The 21,240-nt window shown below is 43.2% G+C and overlaps 1 protein-coding gene across 1 annotated transcript in view; it reads left to right on the top strand.

Annotated features, from left to right (window-relative positions):
* Positions 1-2,937: 2,937 nt before the first annotated feature.
* The window catches only part of ARSJ (arylsulfatase family member J), a 45,055-nt gene continuing 26,752 nt past the window's right edge, over positions 2,938-21,240 (top strand). Inside the window, exon 1 of the mRNA XM_009483490.2 lies at positions 2,938-3,314. Coding sequence (XP_009481765.2) covers positions 2,938-3,314 — 377 coding nt within the window. The remainder of the gene's footprint in view (positions 3,315-21,240) is intronic.

Below are 21,240 nucleotides of genomic sequence, written 5' to 3'. Positions count from 1 at the left end.
CTGTAGTTCTGCTCACTGGCGTTGGTCACCTACTCGGGAATGATCCCCTTTAGCTAGCCTCCTGCCAGTCTGAGTATTTTGGATGTGTTGGAAATACTTTGATTATCTAAGCAAAATCGTACATGGCTAGTTACAGATAACTATATGTGGCTATCGTACCGCATGGATTAGGTAAGTGTGCTGTGATAGCTGGTGTTTGATATTTTTAAAACAGACAAGTAATGAAAAATATATTTGACTACTAGAAAATATGTATACAATTGAGCAGACGTTTAGTATGATGCTCCAATGTTTGTCTGGGTCCACGGCGCTGTACAGTTTATATTAAAAGGCCATCGCGTGTTGTGTGCCATTTTGCAGCAGCTGGGTTCAAGGCAAACTACCGTTACTAATCCAATTTGCGTTTTACCATTTATAATTTTAGGTTTTTATGTACATTCTTTTGGTCTTGTAAATGTGGGGGGAAAAAGCAGGAGTAAAAAATGTTGAATAGAGAATTCTTTTGAAGGGAACACCATTTCAGTATATCAAAATGTAAGGGTTTCTTCGGTTTAAGGGTTTCAGAGGGGTTTTGGGTTTGGTTTTTTTTTTTTTTTTTTTGAAAAGAGCTTGACTTAACGTGCTGTAAAGTTCCTCTGATTTCAGAAGAAGATGTTCTACCTCAGGAGTTAAACTTTGTAGGTCTTACAGTGCAGATGTACTTTTATCAGTATCACTTTCCAGTGTGGGCAAGCCCTTAGGTAGCACATTAAAATCACTAAATGCACTTTTACTTCCATGTTCTCCCTGCTGCAGCATTGTAAACTGCAGCACAACGCTTAGTTATTTCTGACTAGCTCTTTTTCAGTGGAAATTTGAGAGCGGGGACGTTTCTGTTCACATTAGGTTGCACAAAATCAGTTAGATGCGACTGAAAGTTCCCTCAAGACAGCATTACTTTATTTTTTTTTTCTCTCCAGAACAAGGACACCAAGCGCCGTTACGCACTGAATTGCATTTGTGCAGACGTCCCGGCAGGCAAAATCCAGACACTTGCATTGGACAATGTTACCGGAGGTAATTAGAGCGCGTGAGTGAACACGCGACATCAAATACGCGCGCTACGGCTATCAGTTAAGAAGCCGCTTCTCGTGTCTGCTCTGTCCATTTAATGCACGGAAACGCACTGGAAGGTGCACCCGGGAGAGGGATATCAACTCTGGGAAGCATTAAATTGCCTGTCATGCGGCCCCTTCTGTTCCGATACGATAATGCTGATGTCAGGAACTTTTCATTAGGGAAGCTGCTCCAGCTGATTTGATTTTTCATGCGGTGCACAAGCCAATACCACGCCGTGCGGGAGGCAAGTCGCGTTCCACGAGAAAAGCAGCCCACCCCTCTCCCTTCCCATCCAAAAATATTCTTGGGCTCTACAGCAGGCTGCTTGGGGCGGTATTTAATGGTGACTGGGTGATCTTAAAGGTCTTTTCCAACCGAAACGATTCTATGATTCTGTGATTCCTCGGAGCCGCGAGGAGCAGAGCCAACTTTTACGAGTATACGGAACTTTTCAGTACCAGAATCCGTCAGCTTTTCAGCAACGAGGGAGAGAAGCGTTCCTGCGGGAGGGATGCCAGCCAGCATCCGTGCCCGTTAGCAGGGATCAGCCGGAGCTTCCGAGGGCTGCCGGTGCAGAGGTGCAGTAACTCCAGGGTTTTGTCCAGGTGGCTGGTTAAGAGTTAATGCTTTATAAAATCTAGTTCGAGTAAAAGTTGTTCCTGTCACGATGACTCATGTTAGACAGGTCAAACCTGCACATTTACTTCACTTCAGCCTAATCACGCGTGAATATAAGTTTCTGCTTGCTTCAGTGTCTTTCAGGACCGGGGTGAAGTTGGATTTTGCAACTGCAGCACATTCATACTTCAACCCAAATTTTAAAAAATGATAGTACTTTGAAAAGGCGCATTCCTCGCGTTTGCCACAGCCTTACCAGAATTGGAGGCTCTGGGCTTTGGGACTGGTTTGCGGCTGAAAACAAATCCGGTACATTCATACCTTCCAGATGTTTGTGGCGATTTCAGAAACACTGGAAAACAATCGATGGGGGGGGGGGGGGGGGGGCAAAAACCGGCCACCGAGCTTTGGGAAGGGGGCGTAGGGGCTCGCCGGCGGCACGGGCTGCCCGGGGGGGGGGGGGGGGGGGTGTTCGTCTCCAAAATGCGGGGGGCTGCGGGGGCGGCCGGGGAAGGGGAGGAGGTGCGGGGGGAGAGGAGGGGAGGGCAGAAAGCGAGCAAGAAGTTGCCGAGGGGGCTGGCCGGGGGGAAGGCGCGGGCGGGGCGCAGGCAGGAGATGGCTTTGCAGAAGGGGGGCGGCCCGGGGGGAGCAGGGCTCCGGCCGCCTCCCGGGGCCCCCCCTGCCCCGCGGCCGGGCCGCCCGCCCCCGGGCCGGGAAGCGGCGGGGCGGGGCGGGGAGAGCGGCCCGGCAGCGCCGGGGGGGCGGGCGGAGGAGGCGGCCCGGCCCGGCCCGGCCGGTCCCGCGGGCCGCGGCGGCGCTGGGCCGGGGCGCCCTGAGCGGCCCCGCCATGGGCACCGGCGCCGGGCCGGGCAAGGCAGCGGGGCCGTGGGCGGGCCGAGGGCGCCGTGACCCCCGGCGGGGCCCTGCCCACCCGGCCGGCACCGGCACCGGCCCCGGCCCCAGCGGCAGCCCCGGGCGGGCCGGCCGGCCTCCGCCGCCTCCTCCCCCGCGGCCCCAGCGCGGCTGAAGCGGGCGGCGATGAGCGGGGCCGGGCTGCGCTCCCCCGCCCGGCGGGACCCCTGACGGCCCCCGCCGCCGCCTCAGCGGCCGCTTGGCTTCGTGGAGCGGGCTTGGGTTCGTGGTTGGCTGGTTGTTTATTTCCTTTTTATTGCTCTCTTTTTTTTTTTTCTTTTCTCTCGTGTCTCGCTGCAGCCAAGGTGAATGGCCCGCGGTGGGGGCGGCTGGCCTCACCGGCTCTGCAAGGGGAAGATGCTGGCCCTGGGGGTGCTGGCCGGCCTCTCGGTGCTCAGCCTCCTCACCTACGGCTACCTGTCCTGGGACAGCCTGGGGCTGCGGCCCGCAGAGACCGAGGCGACGAGGACCGGCTTGGGAGAGCAGCCGGGGGCCGCGACCCCCAGCTCGCAGCCTCACATCGTCTTCATCCTGGCTGACGATCAGGGATTCCGAGACGTGGGCTACCACGGATCGGAGATCAGGACGCCCACCCTGGACAAGCTAGCTGCCGAGGGGGTTAAACTGGAGAACTACTACGTTCAGCCTATGTGCACGCCGTCCAGAAGCCAGTTTATCACTGGGAAGTAAGTTTGCTGCTTCATCCTTCGCCTCGCCGGCTTGAACGCTCTCCTTGTTGGAAAGGGCACGGGTCGCGCCCGGCTAGGTACACCTCCGCCAAATCCTCTGGGCAGAGGGACACCTTTCCGAGTCGCTTAAAAACCTTGAACAAAACGGGCTTTCCAACGCGTTTGAAATAGCGAAATAGAAAAAAACTCGCGCTCCGTGAGCCAGTAAGGTTCAGCACTGTGAGCTACCCCTGCGGAGCGCTGCAGCACGTTTGCATTTACTGCACGGCAAACATACGTGCCAGTGGTCAAGTAACGTTGCTATTGCCGGGAAGCGATCGGCTTAGATTTTTGGGGGCGATTTCAGAGGGGCTCATAACAGGAGGAGTCCGCCTTAGGGAGCCGAAAGCCTTACGTTTTCTCCAGCGCGTTCGTTGTAGCCAGCACGTTGGATCGCGGGTCTCGCTGAACCTTGACTTAATGCGAGTTCTCTCTGAGGGTTATATTGAATTTATGAGACGGTTCCCCAGCGTGTCACGTGTGGGCGAGCACGGGGAATCCAGACTCTCTTTCAGGATCCTCTGAGCTGCACTCTCGCTCCTGTCGTGATGCGATTGCCACTTTGCAAACCATTAGAAACTTTTTCTCTTAAGCCGCTCGAATAGGTGCCTCACCAAAATGGTGAAAGCAGTGGGTTGGTGTTGTGTGCTTTGCTGTCTCTGGTAAATTGTGTTTTATTGTGGTCTGTTAAGTAAATAACCAGTTACCCAACGTGCGGGCCTTCTTACATGTGAAGGTTAATAACGATTAAGGGGGGGAGGGGGCTTGGTGCGTTTGAACCGTAGGAACGGGTCCCAAATAATTCCAAGTGTGGACGCATTTACTCTGGCACAAAAATGCCTTGTTTCTGTTTAGCTTAACTCACTTCGACAGGAACAGGGACCTCTTAAAAGAGCAAAACAAAATGAGAGGAAAAAAGTTACATAGTTTATGTTCTCCTTTCCTTAAGTATAAACAGGAACATGGCAACGTTAATATTGCTGGTAAAAGAAACACATGTTTAAATAAAACAAGCAACTGGCCTGGTGTCTTGCATCTCCATATGGTAGAGCTGGAGATAATTCCTAGTCTCAGTCTAGCTCCCAGACTTGCTGGACCAGGCAGATTTGCGGGGAAAGCTGACGCGTTACCTAGACCACACTTTTTTTGGTTCGTTTGGGTTTTTTTCCCTTTTTCTTTACGTGAACTGCGTCTTAGAAGTTATTTTGAGACACCTACTCGCTCATTCACAAGAACATAGTTGCCCTGCGGCAGCTGAAGTAACAGCTTACAAGGGAAATGTGTGTCAGGATAGTGTTTAATGCGTCTTGGTTGTCTTTAAAGCCGCGCAGCAGTTGGAAGCAAGGACCTGCGCCAGCAGCGTGTAGCCAGCCAGCTTTCTGAGGACGGTGGTTTGGGAACCAGTGCTTTACAAAGGGAACGTCCCGCTGCACAGCAGTGACTCACGCCAGCGGCTGGAGGAACGGGACGACGGGGTTCCAGGGGAACCAGGGTGCTCTGTTGGCTCTTGGAGACTGTAGAGGTGGTCTAAACGCAAAAAAGAATAAAAGTAAGGAGTAACAGTAGCTCAGTTTAACTATTTTAATCCTGCATTAAATACGGAGCAGTTTGTGTGTAAATATATACTAATAGTAAAAGGTAGGTGTGTTTTGAGGAAGCCTGCTCTTTTTGTCAGCTCGTCAGGCGGAAGTGGTTCTGCAATTCTGCCTACTTTGGTTTTGGAACCTTTTATAGGAAAATAGAAATTTGCTTATACTTCGTTTTTATTTTCTTAGTCTGCTGGTCTAAAATCCTTAGAACGTTTTTTTCGTGTTGTTCTACTTTGGGAAAAAGGAGCAGCAGAGAAAAAGAACTGCCTCGCATGACTGAGAAATAAGGGACGGAATGGTGAGGGGTTAATCGGTATGGGTAGAATATTAACAAGGCAAATTTAGAGGATCCTATTATCCCTTCTGGCTGAAGATCAGTGCTAGCACCAACTACTTTTAATGCTTTCTTAGTAGATGTACCTTAATTAAAATGCTAGGACTCAGAAGCCTCTCATCCAGGAGAAGGGCTCTTATTTCTTGAATTCCAAAATGTGTTAGTTCAAGGCTAAAAGCCTGCTTGTCCAGTGAAGGATCACCTGGATGCTCCATGCCTCCCAAAACATATACTATGCTTAACACGTTCCAAACGTTACCCAATTCATCTATGAAAAATAGAGGGACTTGTGTAAACCAGACTCATTAGGGAGCACTGACTCAGGCTGCCAAGTGGAAGTTAGACTTTAGGCAAAGAGGCTTCCAACGCTCCAAGTTCTTCACAGGTCTCCAGGCAGTCCCTCTAAGGCTTGTGTTAGCAAAGAGACCCTTCTTTTGGTAGCTGCCCTGCGCTAGTGAACGAGCACAGGGAAGGAGGTTGGAGGTGACACCTTGGAAGGAGGTTGGAGGTGACCTCTTGGAAGGAGGTTGTTGGTGACCTCTTGGAAGGAAGAGGTAGAATCAGCTCTTTTTTCCCTTTCGGGCCGTACCCCAGCAGTGTTTTGTGGTGAGCCTGTCTTTCTGACTACTTCTACTTCCCTCTGTTTGCTTTCTCACATCCTGTGCTTCAGGCTTTGGCCTGCTTTCATTGCTTGCTTCCCGCCAGCGTTACCTCCTTCCCCATTCACTCCATCTAAAGCTATTGCTTTTAGGCTAATAGTAAGGCTGGCTTCCACAGCTTTTTTTTATTTTGGGCTTTATTTATGGGTGTGGGGAGGGGGTTGCAGCTGAGCTGAATCTTGGGAACAGAGAAGAAAAGTGTGAGCCAGTGGGCTGAGTGCCACGTGTGATGTGCTCTCCTGGCCGAGGCGGGGAGGTAAAGGAGTTGGCTCTCGGGAAGCAGCTCAGCCCGTGCTCTGCAGCTGCGCAACCGCGATCGCAGAAGTGACCTGGGCGAGAGAGTTTGCTCTGGCTTGCGCCGCTCCTGGGACCGCTGCGGTTCCTGCCTGAGCTCCTGCAGCTGGGTTGAAAGTTTGGTCATCGGTGGGTTTTGGAGACTCATCCCTGTGGTTGCTTTGTGCTGGTTTGAGCAGGGCAGTGGCCTGCCTATACTCCAGAGGTTATTGACCTGCTGATAAATTGTAGAAAGACTGTAGGCATGGTTGGTTTTTTTTTTTTTCTTCCTTCCAGAGGATGTGAGTGAACACAAGTTGTCCTCCAGACCAATTGTATTGCGTGATACAGTATTACTTTGTTGTTTTCTCCTTGAAAGTAATAGGCATGCCTCAACAAACTAAATATTTAAGCAGAACAGTTCAGGACACCTAGCTTTAAACTACTGCTGATGTGAAAACTTACACAGGCACTGAGTTACGTGAGAAAAAATTTGCACGTGCGCATACATCAGCCATGCTGGAGTATCCTTCAGGTACAGAGAGACACGAATGTGGTACAGAGCCTGGATAAACTAAAAGACTACTTTTTTAAACTCATCTGTGAACGAAATGAAAAATAAATGCATTTCTGTTGTTTATGCTATTGTAATTTACATGGAAGAACGTAAAAAATAGTGGCTCAGGCTTGAAGTCTTCAAGTTCTCCTCCCCAGGAAAAGGGTTTAAGAACGCACAAGGATACTGAGCCTGCGCCCAGCAGCCAGGCACTTACTGAGGTAGCTGTTGTATCTGTGTGCTTAATAGCCTCTGTGATCTTTCGTTGCATCAGTAATCTTGTAGACCAGTTTGGTTGTAGGGTTTAAGATGATCTCGATTTATGGAACAATATGGGTCGTGTAACGTACTACGAAAAACTAAGGTTATTTGTGTGTGAAGTTTTCTGCATGTGCGTGAGTGAGAGTGGATTGAGATGAGGTAGAGCATGTAAGATTGTTTTGTTAATGGTCATATGTGCTATGGCTTATTTAGATAATTAGTTAAGTTACATTATAGCGAAGAGCCATCTCCTTTTTAAAATGAAAGATTATCGAAGCGTAGTCACTGTGTGGACAGTTTCCCAGAGGTTTTCTTAAGAAATTTTGAATTATGACCAAAAGGAGGAGTATTCCTTAGAGCTGGTGAGGCAAAAAGACTTATAAGCTTAGATGAACATGTCGGGGTAGCTGACCCAGTTCTATAGAAGGTATTGTGCAGCATAGTTGTATTTGCTGGAGCGATACTTAATTTGGCAAAGGAATTTGAGAAATAAGACTGACTGATAAGAAAAGAAGGACTCTAGACGCAATATGCCGTAAAGGTTTTTGGCATTACATAGGCAGCAGACAATTAATTCCTCTTCTAGGCTCCTGGTTTTCTGCTGACCATCAGACTTGTAAGCTTAGGACCATTATGTGCACTGGAATCCCTTTGGGCCACAGGAAGGTTCCTGACCTACGTGAGAGTAGGGATCTCTGTTTGTAGAAACGGATGCAGAGCTAGGGTTACAGATCACTAAGGAATCTGAACTCCCTTTTACGGTTACCACGTATGAATCATGGAAGCCCTACGCTAATCTCAGGAATGAGCTTTGCACGATGGATGGAATGTGGAGATGGAAGATGTTGAGAAATGTTGAAGGTCTGGGGAAATAAATCCCTTTTTTTTTTTTTTTTTTTTTTTTTCTTTTCCCTGGGATAGAATGAAATATTGAGAATTTGCTCATCCAGAGCAGACAGAAATAGATTGTACAATCAGTAGGCATAGTCAAAGTGTTATTTTAATATAAATAATTATCTCTGTTACCTGATTATAGAAATATTACACATTTATAAATATATATAGCTAGTTAGTGTGTATTCTCTCGTAGGCATCCCTGTGTAGCAATACGTAGTGCACCATTAAAAATGACAGTGCCTCAGCAAGCAACGAGTTATTTTGACAAAGAGAAATAGACTGGAGGAAAGTTAAAATCCTTTGAATTGAAAGCAGTGCAGCTGACTTGCAAGCAAACAGAAATCTTGTATTGTGGGGGTTCAGACTTCTTGGTAAGCTTTCTCTTTCCCCGCCTCCTGGGTGCGTAATGGTCCAAACTGCAGTTTCAGCAGTTTGTTGCCCTGAGAAGGATCCAGTACAAGGGTGTGTAGACTGGGAAGTTATCTTCTGTGCTCTGAGTTGAAATGAAGGGTCTCAAAGACTCAGTGGGAATACTGGGGAATATATGTAACACTCCATTATGTATATTCCCTGTTTTGTAGTTAAGAAAGTATGAAGGACTGCAGAATATGAGCCCTAAGTAACAAGAGATGGTCTGATACTTTATCTGCTCTGAAGTAAAAAGACTTGGCAGTCATCGGTCCTGAGTTCTGATCAGCGTTTCCGTTTACAACCTGGATGATGAAATAAAATGTTCTGATAAATAGGCCACTAAGATAGGAGGGACTGCCAGCATTAAGGGACTGTGGTGATTATTGAAAATCATATTAACAAATTAGAGAAATAATCTGAAAAAAAGCAGAATGAAAGTCAGCAGCGATAAATAGAAGATACTATACTGGAGCAAGAATAACTTTACAAGTGGAGGATGGCGAACAACACCTAGACAGCATTTCTTTAGAAAAGTAGCTGGAATTATAGCGAATCATGCACTGACTATAAAGTCAGCAATGTCATGCTGTTACAAAAAAAGGCAAACATCGTACCAGTTTGTATAAACAAGGGAGCCTAGTAGATACGTGAAGCAGCCCTTCTGCTCTGCAACTGGAGCACTCGTGCCCAAACTTGGGCATCGCTCTCCAAGAGCAACGTGCATAATTGGACAGTGTCCAGAGAAGGATGATCAGATATCTCGGAAAGATAACTGTGGAGGAAAGATCAGCAGAAACGGAGTTGTTTAGTCTAAAGAAAAGAAAAATGAGAAGGGACATGGTAAGTCTTCAGTATTTTAAGAGCTATGCAAAGAGAAAGGGCATAATGTGTTTTCAGCGTCATGATGGATGGTACAAGAAATCACAGAATCATCGAATCGTTTAGGTTGGAAAAGACCTTTAAGATCATCCAGTCCAACCATTAACCTACACTACCAAATCCACACTAAACCAATCAAGGGTAGACTAGACTAAACCATGTCCCCAAGTGCCAGGGCTTTCTTGAGTAGGGAAAAAACTTCAGGTTAGATAATGGGGAAAGCTTTCAAATACTAAAGATTGTGAAACACTGGAACGGCTGGCTTTGGGAAATTGCTGAGTTTCTTCGTTGGCAGTCATTAAGAACAGACAAGACAAATATGTCAGGAATGACATAATGCAGTTGAATCTGTCTTGGGGAAAAGGGTTGAACTGGATGGCTTCTCTTCCAACTTGTATTCATCTGTGGCTCATTTGAAGTACATATTAACTACAGCAGGCGTTCTGAAGGAGAGTGTTCATAAAGTATTTTTAAACGCTAGAAATGATTTCAGCGTTCATTATGAGACAAAGTAGTCTGTGTGAAAGTTTCATTTCAGTTTTCTCCTAGAAATTCCTGGTTTCCATATCCTCATTTTCTCTGAAAATTTTCAAGATTTTTTTCCCCCCCTAGGCCTTCATAACTCTTGTGGTATGTCATTATTTATTTCTGCCGAGTTCTTTCAGGGCAATTTGTGGGACTGCTGCCAAAGATGTTGAGGTATCTTTTTCCATGTTCTTGTTACGTCTTTCACTTAGGATGACATTGTCCATATATATATATATATATATATATATATGCAGCGTACACAGAGAACGAATAAATAATTAAATGCAAGGACTTCCTTTTCTTGTTTTCTTCTGTCTCTGTGCTCTCCTCTGTTCATTCTGCAGAAAATTAGATCCAGGTACTGGACTGCTCTGTGGTCTTAAGCTATAAGAGGTCTGTTCGTATCACCGTAATTACTAATGCACTGTACAAAGGAGCATTTGGAGGAAAGAGTTGGAAAGGAAACTACATGCAAAAAATAGACTAAAAAAAAAAAACAAACATGGAGGAAGTAGCAAAGCGTAGTACAGGTTGTGATAACTTTTTCTTGCGTCACTTTCTGGTAACATTTAAGAATATTTCTTGATAGTTTAGGTCTGCTGTTTATAAGACAAAGCGTTATCTGACATATAGAACTAGATCGTTACAGGTTCCACTAGATAGTGGAAGTGGATTAACTTTTTCTTTTTCATTGTCCAGTTTATACAAAGTGCAGTAAATTAAAGAAACACAGTTGGAAATAAATTTACAAAATGTGTGACTGTAAATTATCAGTACTCTGAGGAGTTTAAGTTACAGACTTTTAGCCTGTAGTTTGGGGTTTGGGTTTTTGGGTTTGGTTTTGGTTTTTTTTTTTTTTAACTGGAAAAGAGAAATTATATTCCATGGAAAAGTTAGGCTTAAAATAATTAAGGAATTTTGCTCATTCAGCATTGTTCCTGATATGTTTGCTTTGTAATTGATGATGCATATTGCTGCCTATAACAATAACTTGAATGAGTGGTAGTGGTGGAACCCTGTTATAACAACTTTCGCTTTTCAATGTTGCTCGTCCTTTGTGAGACCCTTTAAGCGAATCAAGATGGGAAACTGAGATGGGTGTCTGGAAATAAAATTGCATAGTAAAAAGATGGGGTTTACTTTCATGTCAAACGATTTAGACCAAGGCGATCAAGTTAGATGGGACTTAAAATTTGGACAAATTCATGTTTTCATTAAAATACCTTTCATAGAAGGATTTGCCAGATTCATGAGCTAAAGGTCAGAAGAAGGGAAAGATCTGTCTGCTTTCTTTTTGTCTTTGTGATGCTTACGTTGGTGATAATATCGGACCCAGGGCTTTGTTTTCATAATTGTGTGTATCTTGGTTCTGGTTTTGAGTTTTTCTGCACTTTTGGTTTTAAATCAATTTTGTATTTGTTTTGTTGAATTGGGGCCTCTGCACACACTAATACAGTATTGTTTTAAAGTAATGGAGATCTTTAAATTTATAAAATGTTTGATCATTCTTGAATCCATTTAAAACATGCCTCTTTTTTTTTTTTTTTCCCTGTTCCCATGATGTCTGCCTAGCAAAGCAGTCCTCATAGAATTGAGGACATTCTTATTGTAATATTTCATATCCTTAGAGTCCTATTTCATTAATATGTGGACAGGCAAATAAAAATCATAATAAAATATGATAAATGAAAAGTATAGGCATTTATTTTGTATTACCACATGTCAGGAAAGATGAGTGGATGAAAACTAAGCCATTAGATTTATGGAACTTGTGGTTATCTTTTGGCACCCCCCCCCCCCCCCCCCCCCTTTTTTGACAAACTAATACAATAATCTATTTCAAATTCTGGGGAGTTAGATTAATTTTTTTTTTCCTTGTGTTGTAGTAATTGGCATAAATTGATTTTTATATGAAAAGTTTATAATTTGTTGTGGAATGTAGTAATTTCCATTAAAAATCTAAAATGTTAATGTTAAGTAAGAGATGCCATTTGACACATGTGAGCAATTGCGTCTTCAGGTCGTGACACTTCATGCTGCTTTTTTTGTACCCCACTCCAGACTAGTACAGTTTCTTGCAGTGTGAGGAGCTAGCACTTTCTCATTAATTCCTAGCTGTAAATCTTTGCGATTTCCTATTTCCCCTGTATTTTTTGCCTTGTTTTGTACTGATTCATAGTCAGATTTTCTATCCTGAGGTGAGTTTGTTTAGTTTTAGAATGTATGCTTCAGAATGAATGAGGTAATTTCATCAACCTGAATTCATTAGATTAATAGAAGTAGTACAAGGTAAATGCAGATTGCGCCTGTGTGAGTGATCCCGCATAGGAAGTGTTTGCTTTCTCTGTATCGGTTATCGGTAGACTTTTTATAATAGCTGCCCAATTTTTGAGTTTTCCCACTTAAAAGCCAGTAGATCTGGCTGGTGACCTCAGCTTATCTCTGTAAATGTAAATTGGTAGGCTGAAATGCAATATGAAGAGTGCAGAAGGAAATCAAGATAACACTAATGGGTAAGAAATTTAACATATTCATATAAAAGATGTTTTAACCATTGAGGTTTGACTAAAATAGCTTTTGACTTTCTGTGGTCTGTGACGAAATTGAAAAATTCTAAATCGGGAACTTTATTGTACCTGCTGGCTCACAATAAGAAATAAGTTAAATGTGTTTCATGACTCTAGTTCAGCTGTAATTGTAATATGTTAATTAACTGCGTCAGCTATCACCTGCTTATTAATTCAGGCTGTTGTCACCTTATGATCAAGCTCTAGCTTGAGAGGGGGGTAGGGAAACGTTGCTAGAGTTAGAAAACAAATCTGGGGTAATGAAATACTTGTTACTATGCTTCAAATAGGAAATTATCTTCCCAAATGCATATACGAAGAGACTGTATTAGATAATAAGCGTTAAGGTAGACGTCATTAATATCTGAAGTATGCTGTGGCCCCACAGCCTTTCTTTTCAACCTGGGGCAGAAAATCAATGTGTAGGAACCAACCCCATACCTTATTTTGCTTACACGTAAACACCCGATTAATGAAGACGTTTGTGCCACGACAGCTTTCTCGCTCCCATGGCACGTCGTATTTGTGGGCGTGTTTTTGTGATCCACAGATGAGCTGCATCTTGCACACGGGCAGGGGTGTGAAAGGAAGGGGAAGGCTGCGGATCGAGCGGCACCGGCAAGCGTGACCTGCGCGCAGGGCAGGGAGGGAGGCGCGAAAGAGCGCGGAGCTGACCGTGGTTGACATCCGAGGCACCCAATGCGCGTTCCCATCCCGCGTGTTGGAGGAAAAAGCACTCCAGTGCCTCCTTTGAAAGCCATATAGGAAGTCGTAGAAAGGTATTTGGCTATTAAGATTTGTAAGGATGAGTTTGGAAGTGTTTATTCCAACGTTTGGAAGCTTTAAACGATATTAAAAACAGTGCAAAAGGAGGTGCTGCAAATCTTAACCTTGCTTAAATCCCCAGCGGAGATGTAGAATCAGGCCTGAACTCCCTCCTCCGGTCTCCCTTCGCTTATGACACCAAGTGAGGGACAGACGTTGCAATGCGTCGTGCTAGGTTATCGCTTCCCAGCTTCTGCTGTACACGTTGCGTGGTCTGGTCATCGTTTTGTGCGTAGAGGTCCACATGGTAAAGATTTTTCAAGATAACGATTTATTAACGCCAGCAAGTTCTCTTCCCCTTAAGTGTTTGTTGTATTCTGGCACAGAGTGATGGCATACAGGCAGTTTCCGCGAGGGACAGTGGAAAACCACAATTTCCCATTGTTGGACATTAAAATATTCAAAAGAATCAAATATATTTCTTCTAATAATTAAAAAATAGCTGATATTTACTACTAAAAGCAAAACAGTATCCTTATTTCTGATGATATTTTAATCTGAGTATAGAGAAATGCAGGATTCTAACTAAGTTGCTCTGGCTTTTATTTTTACTTTTTGTAAAAAATAATTTGGAAATATTAATTGAGTTTTTTGGACTACATTTTAATTCCAATACATCCATTTATCAGAATATTAGCTGTTTTCTAGATAAATCTCTTAGTGCCCATTTTCAGATTCAGTCCATCTTTCTCTTCATTTATACATTTTAAAGAGTTTCTTCCCTGATAAAGAATATCGTACCATTATGAGGTAACATTATGTAATTTTTCTTAACATTTATAGAACATAAGTGGGTATCAAGGTACTACTGTAGAGGCAATCTGTGTAATAACAAGCTCTCATAAGAAATGAGTTCCCTTCTGTTTTGAAGAAGGAGAAAATTACAAATTTAAGAAACATTACAATCTGAAGAAAATGTGAAGTGGAGAAAATTAGTCTCGGGGTAGGGGGAAGCAATGTAGCATCTTTAGACTAAATATACTCTAATAGATATATTGTTACCTCACAAATTGTGCCTCTCTGAATTTAATAAACTTTCTTAAGACAATACTTACCATCACATTTTATATACTTAGTTTTACTTGTCATGTGTTATAGTTCATAGAATCATAGAAAACGGGGTTTGAGGGGACCTCTGGAGGTTGTCTAATTAGGCCTCCTGCCAACTTATATTACATAGCAGGGACACACTGACTTTATAAATTCTCTTTTATTGTTTATTTCCTCCTGGAAATAAGAAAATAGTGCAAAGTATTCAAGAAATTGGAACCTAGACTGTTGTTAGGAAATTCCCTAGCTTTACCAAGTTATCCATTTTAGTGAACTTAAGAAAGCTGTTTCGTGTACTTTTTCACGTTTCCATTCATCTCTTAAAAATAGATTATTTCTTTTTCAAGGGCCAACCGATGAAATTAGTTTGGTGAATTTGTTAGTGACCACAGCATAATGGCAGCTCCTTCCTTAACTGTTCCGTGGTCCTGTTTTCAAGAGACTTCAGGGAAAGCTATTCTACTACGTTTGATGATCTCTCTTAAAGCGGAATTTTTTGACTTTTGTACTTCCCTTACTACCATCATTTCGGATTCATTCTGATTTGCAGCCTGCTTTTAGACTTCGCTCTCCCGTGGGATGCTTTTCTTCAGTTTTCTCCCTGCCAGTTACACAGGGTGAGGCTTTGAGGGTTGGGTTTGTTACTGTGCAAAAGGCAAAGCTGAGGGGAATCTCATCCCTGTCTTCAGCTGCCTCCTGGGAGGAACAGAGAAGGCAGAAGCAGGTTCTTTCGGAGGCACCCAGGATGCACTGGTCGCATCAAGGCTAGATCACGCTGCTCAGAGAGGTTGTGCCATTTCTATTCTTGGAGAAATTTAAAGTCAACTGGAGAGTGCCCTGAGCTCGGAATTAGCCCTGCTTTTGTAGGGGGTCGGACCAAACGACCTCCGCAAGTCGCTTCCAACTTAACTTACTTTGTGGTTCTAATTTGTCGCAATAAAATTCCTGGCGGAGAGGAGGAAGGAGCAACTTCTGTGTTGTTTCTCCCCCTGTAGAAGTACTGTAGGCAAAAAATAAAGTATTTGGAGTGTTTGCCTGCTTGGTTTACGGCCCTCGTAACCAGTCTGAACGCTCACTCTCCTGAGTCGTCATTATTACAGCCCTGTTAAAGTCTTGTTTCTTTAAGAACACAGCATCCTGGTAAGAATATAACACCACTAAATTTAGCATTGTATCTCAAATTCTGAACAGTCGCTGGTACTTCTACCAGATCTATGCAGAAAGTGTATACATTACTAAAGATAAAGAGACTTACGTGTGTCAGGTATGTACTTCGCTGAAGCGGTTGTACAATTGGTGAGATTTATTTCTGTCTTTTTTTTCTTCTTAACTTCGTTGTTGCTGCTGTTACAATACAGAATTCATTTTAATAGGAAGATGAGAATTCGGTCCTGTATACGGTGCAGGAGGAGGATAACACTTCCTTGGTTCTTAATTTTGTAACTGTACAATTTTGGCCCTTTTACGTTGCAGAACCTTTAAGGCTTCATTTAAAATTAGAAAGATAAACTGAGGAATATGTGGCCATCTTGGTAATACTAGGTGTATATGCTGTAAGTGATGCAGTCTTGTGTAATGATTAAGAGCTTAGGTAACACTCTTTGGCACTGTTATAGCCCTGTTGAGTCTTTACGCTGTCACAGATTTCATTTTATAACCTTTGGCAGTAATGTGCTTCCCACGGTGAAACTGCATCTCTCAGAGTTTTGAGGTTCTCTGTTGATTTCAATGTTTTGTATGTTTTTGCCACCCGAGACAATTACATGGTTTATGCATGGGGTTTCTGTTGTAACCAGCTTCTGTTTTCATGTTCCTTGTATCGGTTTGCAATTTTGGGACTGCTTTATCTGGTTGTGATGAGGCTTTTGCAGAATGAATCTTGCCAGGGTTGAGCTGATTGCAGAGCGGAGCCCGGCCAGCAGCAGGCTTTTTAGCCTCCATTTGGAGGAGTCAAATATTTTCATAGACGTTTTCAGTAGAAATGCTTCTGCTTGCGTTGAGCTCGGAGCTTTCTGTATAGTACATTATATTTCTGCCATGCAAAACATTGGCTATTTTCCACTGGGGAAATGTAGCTCAAGTTGCGTGTTAATGTCTTCTATGCTAACCTCAAGGCTCTTATCTGTGTTGTTACTAGAAGCCAAGTGGCTTTCTTCAGCATCCTTTTGATACTCTGCCTGCTGCTGCTAAATGTGACCTTGACGTGCACTGGGGTTTAATAGTCTAAATTCTAGCTGTTATCTCCTACGCTGCGTTTGTTAACTACGCGTGGTCTTTACCAGTAAGCTGATTTAATGCTTTTGTTTGTATAGATGTAGCTTTTCTGTGCAAGTCCTTATAGTGCTTTTGAATCTGGAAAACTGTCGTGTCAAGACGATGCTTTATTATTCAACATGGGTCCTCTATGTAACTGAGTCATACCTGCTCATTTCAGTAACAAAACCATGTATTTTGCTACCATTAACCATAGTGAGTCAGCTTAGGTAAGGCAAAATTAAGTTTGTGGGCTGTTTTGCGTTGTTTTTCTTAATAAACAAGTCAGAGTCTGAGACATCTTAAAAGAAAAACATCAGAGTAACGCATTTCTGTGTGAAACTATTTCATGTCGTAGTTGGGGGTTTTTTTTGGGGGGTGTTGGGGGGTATTTCTGCTCCTTGGAAAATTATTGATCTTCATGATAAATGTATTTAGGGTCAGAAGCAGATACAGGAGAAAAAAATGTAAGCAGTCGGTCAGATGACAGAGATTTTACTTTCTGACCTTGGGATCATTTGCCCAGGTTCATGTGTTTGGAAGCCCTCCCTGGAGGGTGAAGGCACCTGTCGCATAAGAGGAAATATGGTGAACAATCCTACTTTGTAGAATCACAGAATGAATGAAGAAAGAACCTCCTTCCCTGTTGACTAGGAGAAAGCTGTTCCCTGGTTTGTGTTTCTCTTGTATGTGTGTTCTAGAAAACAAGGTGCGAGTAGCATGGGCATGATGGTAGGGACGCTTGTGCGAGAAGAGGTGTTTTTTCTAATTAACGCTGAATGCAGTTAGGTTGATGGTAGTTGTACATTAAGAATAAGTTCCTGTGTTAGGATCACTGATTTAAATTACTATATGGAACATACGAATGGAAAACACAAAACCCAAACACTTTGAATCTTTTCAAATTCAGGTATTCATGCCAAACATTACTTTTGGTATCCATAATGCAAAGTTTTGTGTAAGAAAAACAGTGGTAGTTGAAAATAATACAGCTGGCACCATGAAAAGCAGCTTTTTTGTGCAAGTTCACCCCTCAGGGAGTAATCAAGCCATGGCGCACACCCTACTCCTGGCATCTAACTTACATGCAAATGAAAGCACCAAAGCTGGGACCCTGTGTAGCTGTATGTATATATATGTATATGTAGTCAGTGGAGGTAAATGGACACCTCTGAGGAGGTGACTCAAAACACCTTAGTTACATATTTAAAGTATATGACTGCTTGCCCTGTGTGTAAAATGTGCTGAATAAAATTCTTTGAGCCTTACCATGCACGCTTTCTGACAGCTAGAGAAATAAATAACAAATGAAGAGCCGTATCCAGCAGAGATCTGCTGGATAAAGTTCTTTCAAAAAGGACAATGGCAGCTTTATTTGCTGGGGCTGGGGAGAAGTGGGATAGTAGCTAGACCATACTACAAGGATTACCACATCTGTCCTGGTCTAAATCTTCTCTTGGATCGCCTTTATGGCCGGAGGCAGGCAGCAGAACTTGTCCAAGCTTCAGTTTGCACATCTGCATCAGTGAACCTTCTTATGACGTTGCTGTTACAGGTTTGGAGCAGGGGAGGTTTCTGAAATTTAATCAACATGTATTAACTTGACCCAGTTGCCAGTTCCTTCTGCAATCTCCCATCCTTCTAGGGGAAAAAGCACAGGAGATGTTTGCGTCCATAGGAATAGTGGCTCTCTCTGCAACACTTCCGTCCTTGGATGCCTCTTTGACCTTTTCCACACTATCCCCAAAAAACATTTGAGCCTTTCAGGTTGTTCCAGAATCGGTTTTAAACCTTTGCAGCCTCCCAGACATCTTCCAGGCTTTCCTGGATACCAGCCCACCAGGTTGTCCTTTCTGGAGTCTTCTGTCTGCTTCCAGGGCCAATCAATTTGGCTGTCCAGACTTCAATCCATTTTCTTCATTTCCCTCCTTATCCTGTCTCCGGCACCAAGCGAAGGGGGAGCCAAACCAAGTCTTCTCCACAAGAAAGAATCGTATCACCCTGTCCTTTAGTTCTCTAATTCTTCAGATATTTTTTGGCTGAAATAGCAAGCTTGATGTATCTTTCAGACACAATCAGAATTTATGTTCACGTTAATCACTTACCGGCATGCATGTATGCATGCAGCTTTTGTATCTGTAAGGTACGAACATTTATACTTGCCTTATCAGAGTATTTGAAGGCTGGATTATAGTTGATCACAGCAGTAAATACCCTTTAAGGAATATCATGGATAATACTCCTTGCATTGTTCTGGAAATATTTTAAAACAGTTTAAAAGTCAAAGGAGATTTGCTAATTAATATTTGATTTTTACCCCGTAGCTTGCTATCAGTGTGGTATTTTAAAACTGGAAGAGAAAAGGGGATGCTTGCAGGAACTTTACAAAGGTTGTGCTAATCCTAAGAATGTTTGAAAAGAAAACAAACCTAAGGCACTTGGAAACAGTTCAGGGGTTTCTAATTAGATATGACATGATATGATATGTGATCTGATATGATATATAGGCAAGATTACTCACCTTTTTAAGTTCACCCTTCTTTATTCAAACCAAACCATGCTTCGCTGATTTACTACAAGTCCTGGAATTTAGTTCTCTGCTACTGCCAGCTTGTCTTAGCAGCGTAGGGAAAGTCGTTACACTTTGGGTTGCAATCTGATCTGAGAACAAGGTGTTTTCAGAAAAGCAGATGTTCTTTTTACAGCTGCAGCGTCCTGGGTTCAGCCCCTCTTCGCGATGGCCGGCTTTGCTGGACCCAGCTCCTGCAGGCGCTGCCAGCATTCCGGTAGCGGGGAGGAACTTGCCGTCTTTGTGCTAAAGGAACAAATTAAACACTGTGCTGCTCACACTGGTTTTTCTCAGCTGTTCTCTGTGGATCTGGTGGCTTTTGCTGCACAGCAAAGTGGGCTACGTTTAACAAAATCTCGGCTGGACTGGCTTAGGCACAGCCAGCGAGTGCTCTCTGGATGGCTTTCTTCACGGCTCCTGAACTGAAGCTGGCTTGCTTCTGGCCAGTTAGGAATGGAGGGAACAAACTGGCATTTGCTGCTTTGTATCTGTACGGATACCTCTAGAAAACAGGGATTTAAGAAATCTTAATAAATTACCTAGTCCATCCCACTTGAGGAAATTGTAACAAAAATATTATTAAAATATGTGGCAATCACTTGTTCCCAAAAACCTTCAGCAAAGATTTCCACGCTTTCCCCAGGCAGTCTTAGCTATAATTTCAGTTATATAGCTTTTAAATTGTCTAATGTCTATCTTTCTTGCTGCAATTTAAGCCTATGATCTCTTGACAATTCCCAAGTGAAGAACTTACTTTGCTGCAAAAATGTGATAAATCTCCTTATACGTCTGAAGTCCATTATCATGTCTCTGCTCTTCCCTTCTCCAGCCTGAGTAAAATCAGTTCTTTCCATCTTTCCACATAGATCTTGGTTTATATACATACCTCTGATGGCTCTTAATGTTCTCCTCTGGACTTTTTATTTTTGGGCCTATTTTTCATGCAGAGTGACGCCCAGAACAGGATGCAGCGTTCCAGTTGAAGTTTGACCAGTACTGCCTCGATATTTTGTTCTAAATCCCAAAGTTTCTTAAAATATTTTCACTGTTGAGTAATTGGAAGGCAGTACATCGACTCCCTTACTGGCATGAATTTACCTCAGCAGAAAATCTGGCCAAAGCATCTGTGTATCAAAGAGCGTTTGACTCTTTTTTTCCACTGCTGATGGATAGGAAATGTCACAAGAACAACAAATCTTGTACTATTTTTACCAGTGAAGCTGTGATCTGCAAATTAAACCAAGATGATTATGCTTCTGGGTTTGTTCCTGTTGGAACACCCATGTTCTGGTGCAGTGCAGGTCAAAGTGCTCTCAAGCCACCCCAAACCATAAGAGCCAAGTTTGAGGCATGTCCCCTCGCTGGTCTGAATGTTTGGATGTGAAGCAAATGCATTTCCTTTTCCTCTAGCAGACCTGAAAACCCTTTGTCAGCTGTTTTATTGCCTTACTTTAAACGGCACAACATCTGTTTTACTTAACCAATCACTTTTACACATCCCAATAAGATGATGCTTTTTTCCACAACGTCAAGTCATTGCTGACTCATCGTCACATTGGGTTATCAGTAAGCCCCAGCTCTTTTTTCCGGCGAGAAAATAAGTTTTTGCAGTTGATTATTCCTACTTAAAGGCACTACTTTGCAGTTGTTGTAAGTGAATTGCCTTCTGTTTAGTTCAGGCTATTCCTCTAATTCAAGTTCATTTTGAATTTCAACTCTCCTCTCCAAAAGGCAATGCAGCAGTTCTACTAGCGCAAATTCACAGTCTGCACAGGTAATGGAATTCACTATGTATAAATTTCACCTTAAAAATGTATTCATAACCCATATGAAAGTAATCACTATAAATGTGATTAACCCGATTGCTTTTACTTATTCCTCACAGATGTTTTTTAAGAATGAAAAAGCCTGTAGCTTAATTAGATTTATTCCAAATTCTTCATCTTAGAACCTGAAACTGAATTTGCCGAATAAATTTCCAGGATTAGTTAAGGAAATCGTATGGGCATTTCATGATGTCTTTTTCAGCCTGGGGCTTTTGGAGTCTTGGGTGTTTGTTTTGGTTTGGTTTTGAGGTGTTTCTGCTCTCCCTTCTCTGTGTTTCTGGTTCATGAGACAAAATAATTATCTCGGGTGTTGGCATTGCAGTGTCAAATGAACCATGCCGTTGGCGATGCATCCTTCTATGCTGGAGTATTACTGGATGTCATCTGCAGGCATTAAATGAAGATAG

Source organism: Pelecanus crispus, chromosome 4 (genome assembly GCF_030463565.1).
Source record: "Pelecanus crispus isolate bPelCri1 chromosome 4, bPelCri1.pri, whole genome shotgun sequence".
Classification (NCBI taxonomy): domain Eukaryota; kingdom Metazoa; phylum Chordata; class Aves; order Pelecaniformes; family Pelecanidae; genus Pelecanus; species Pelecanus crispus.
This window is presented reverse-complemented; position numbering and strand designations above follow the sequence as displayed.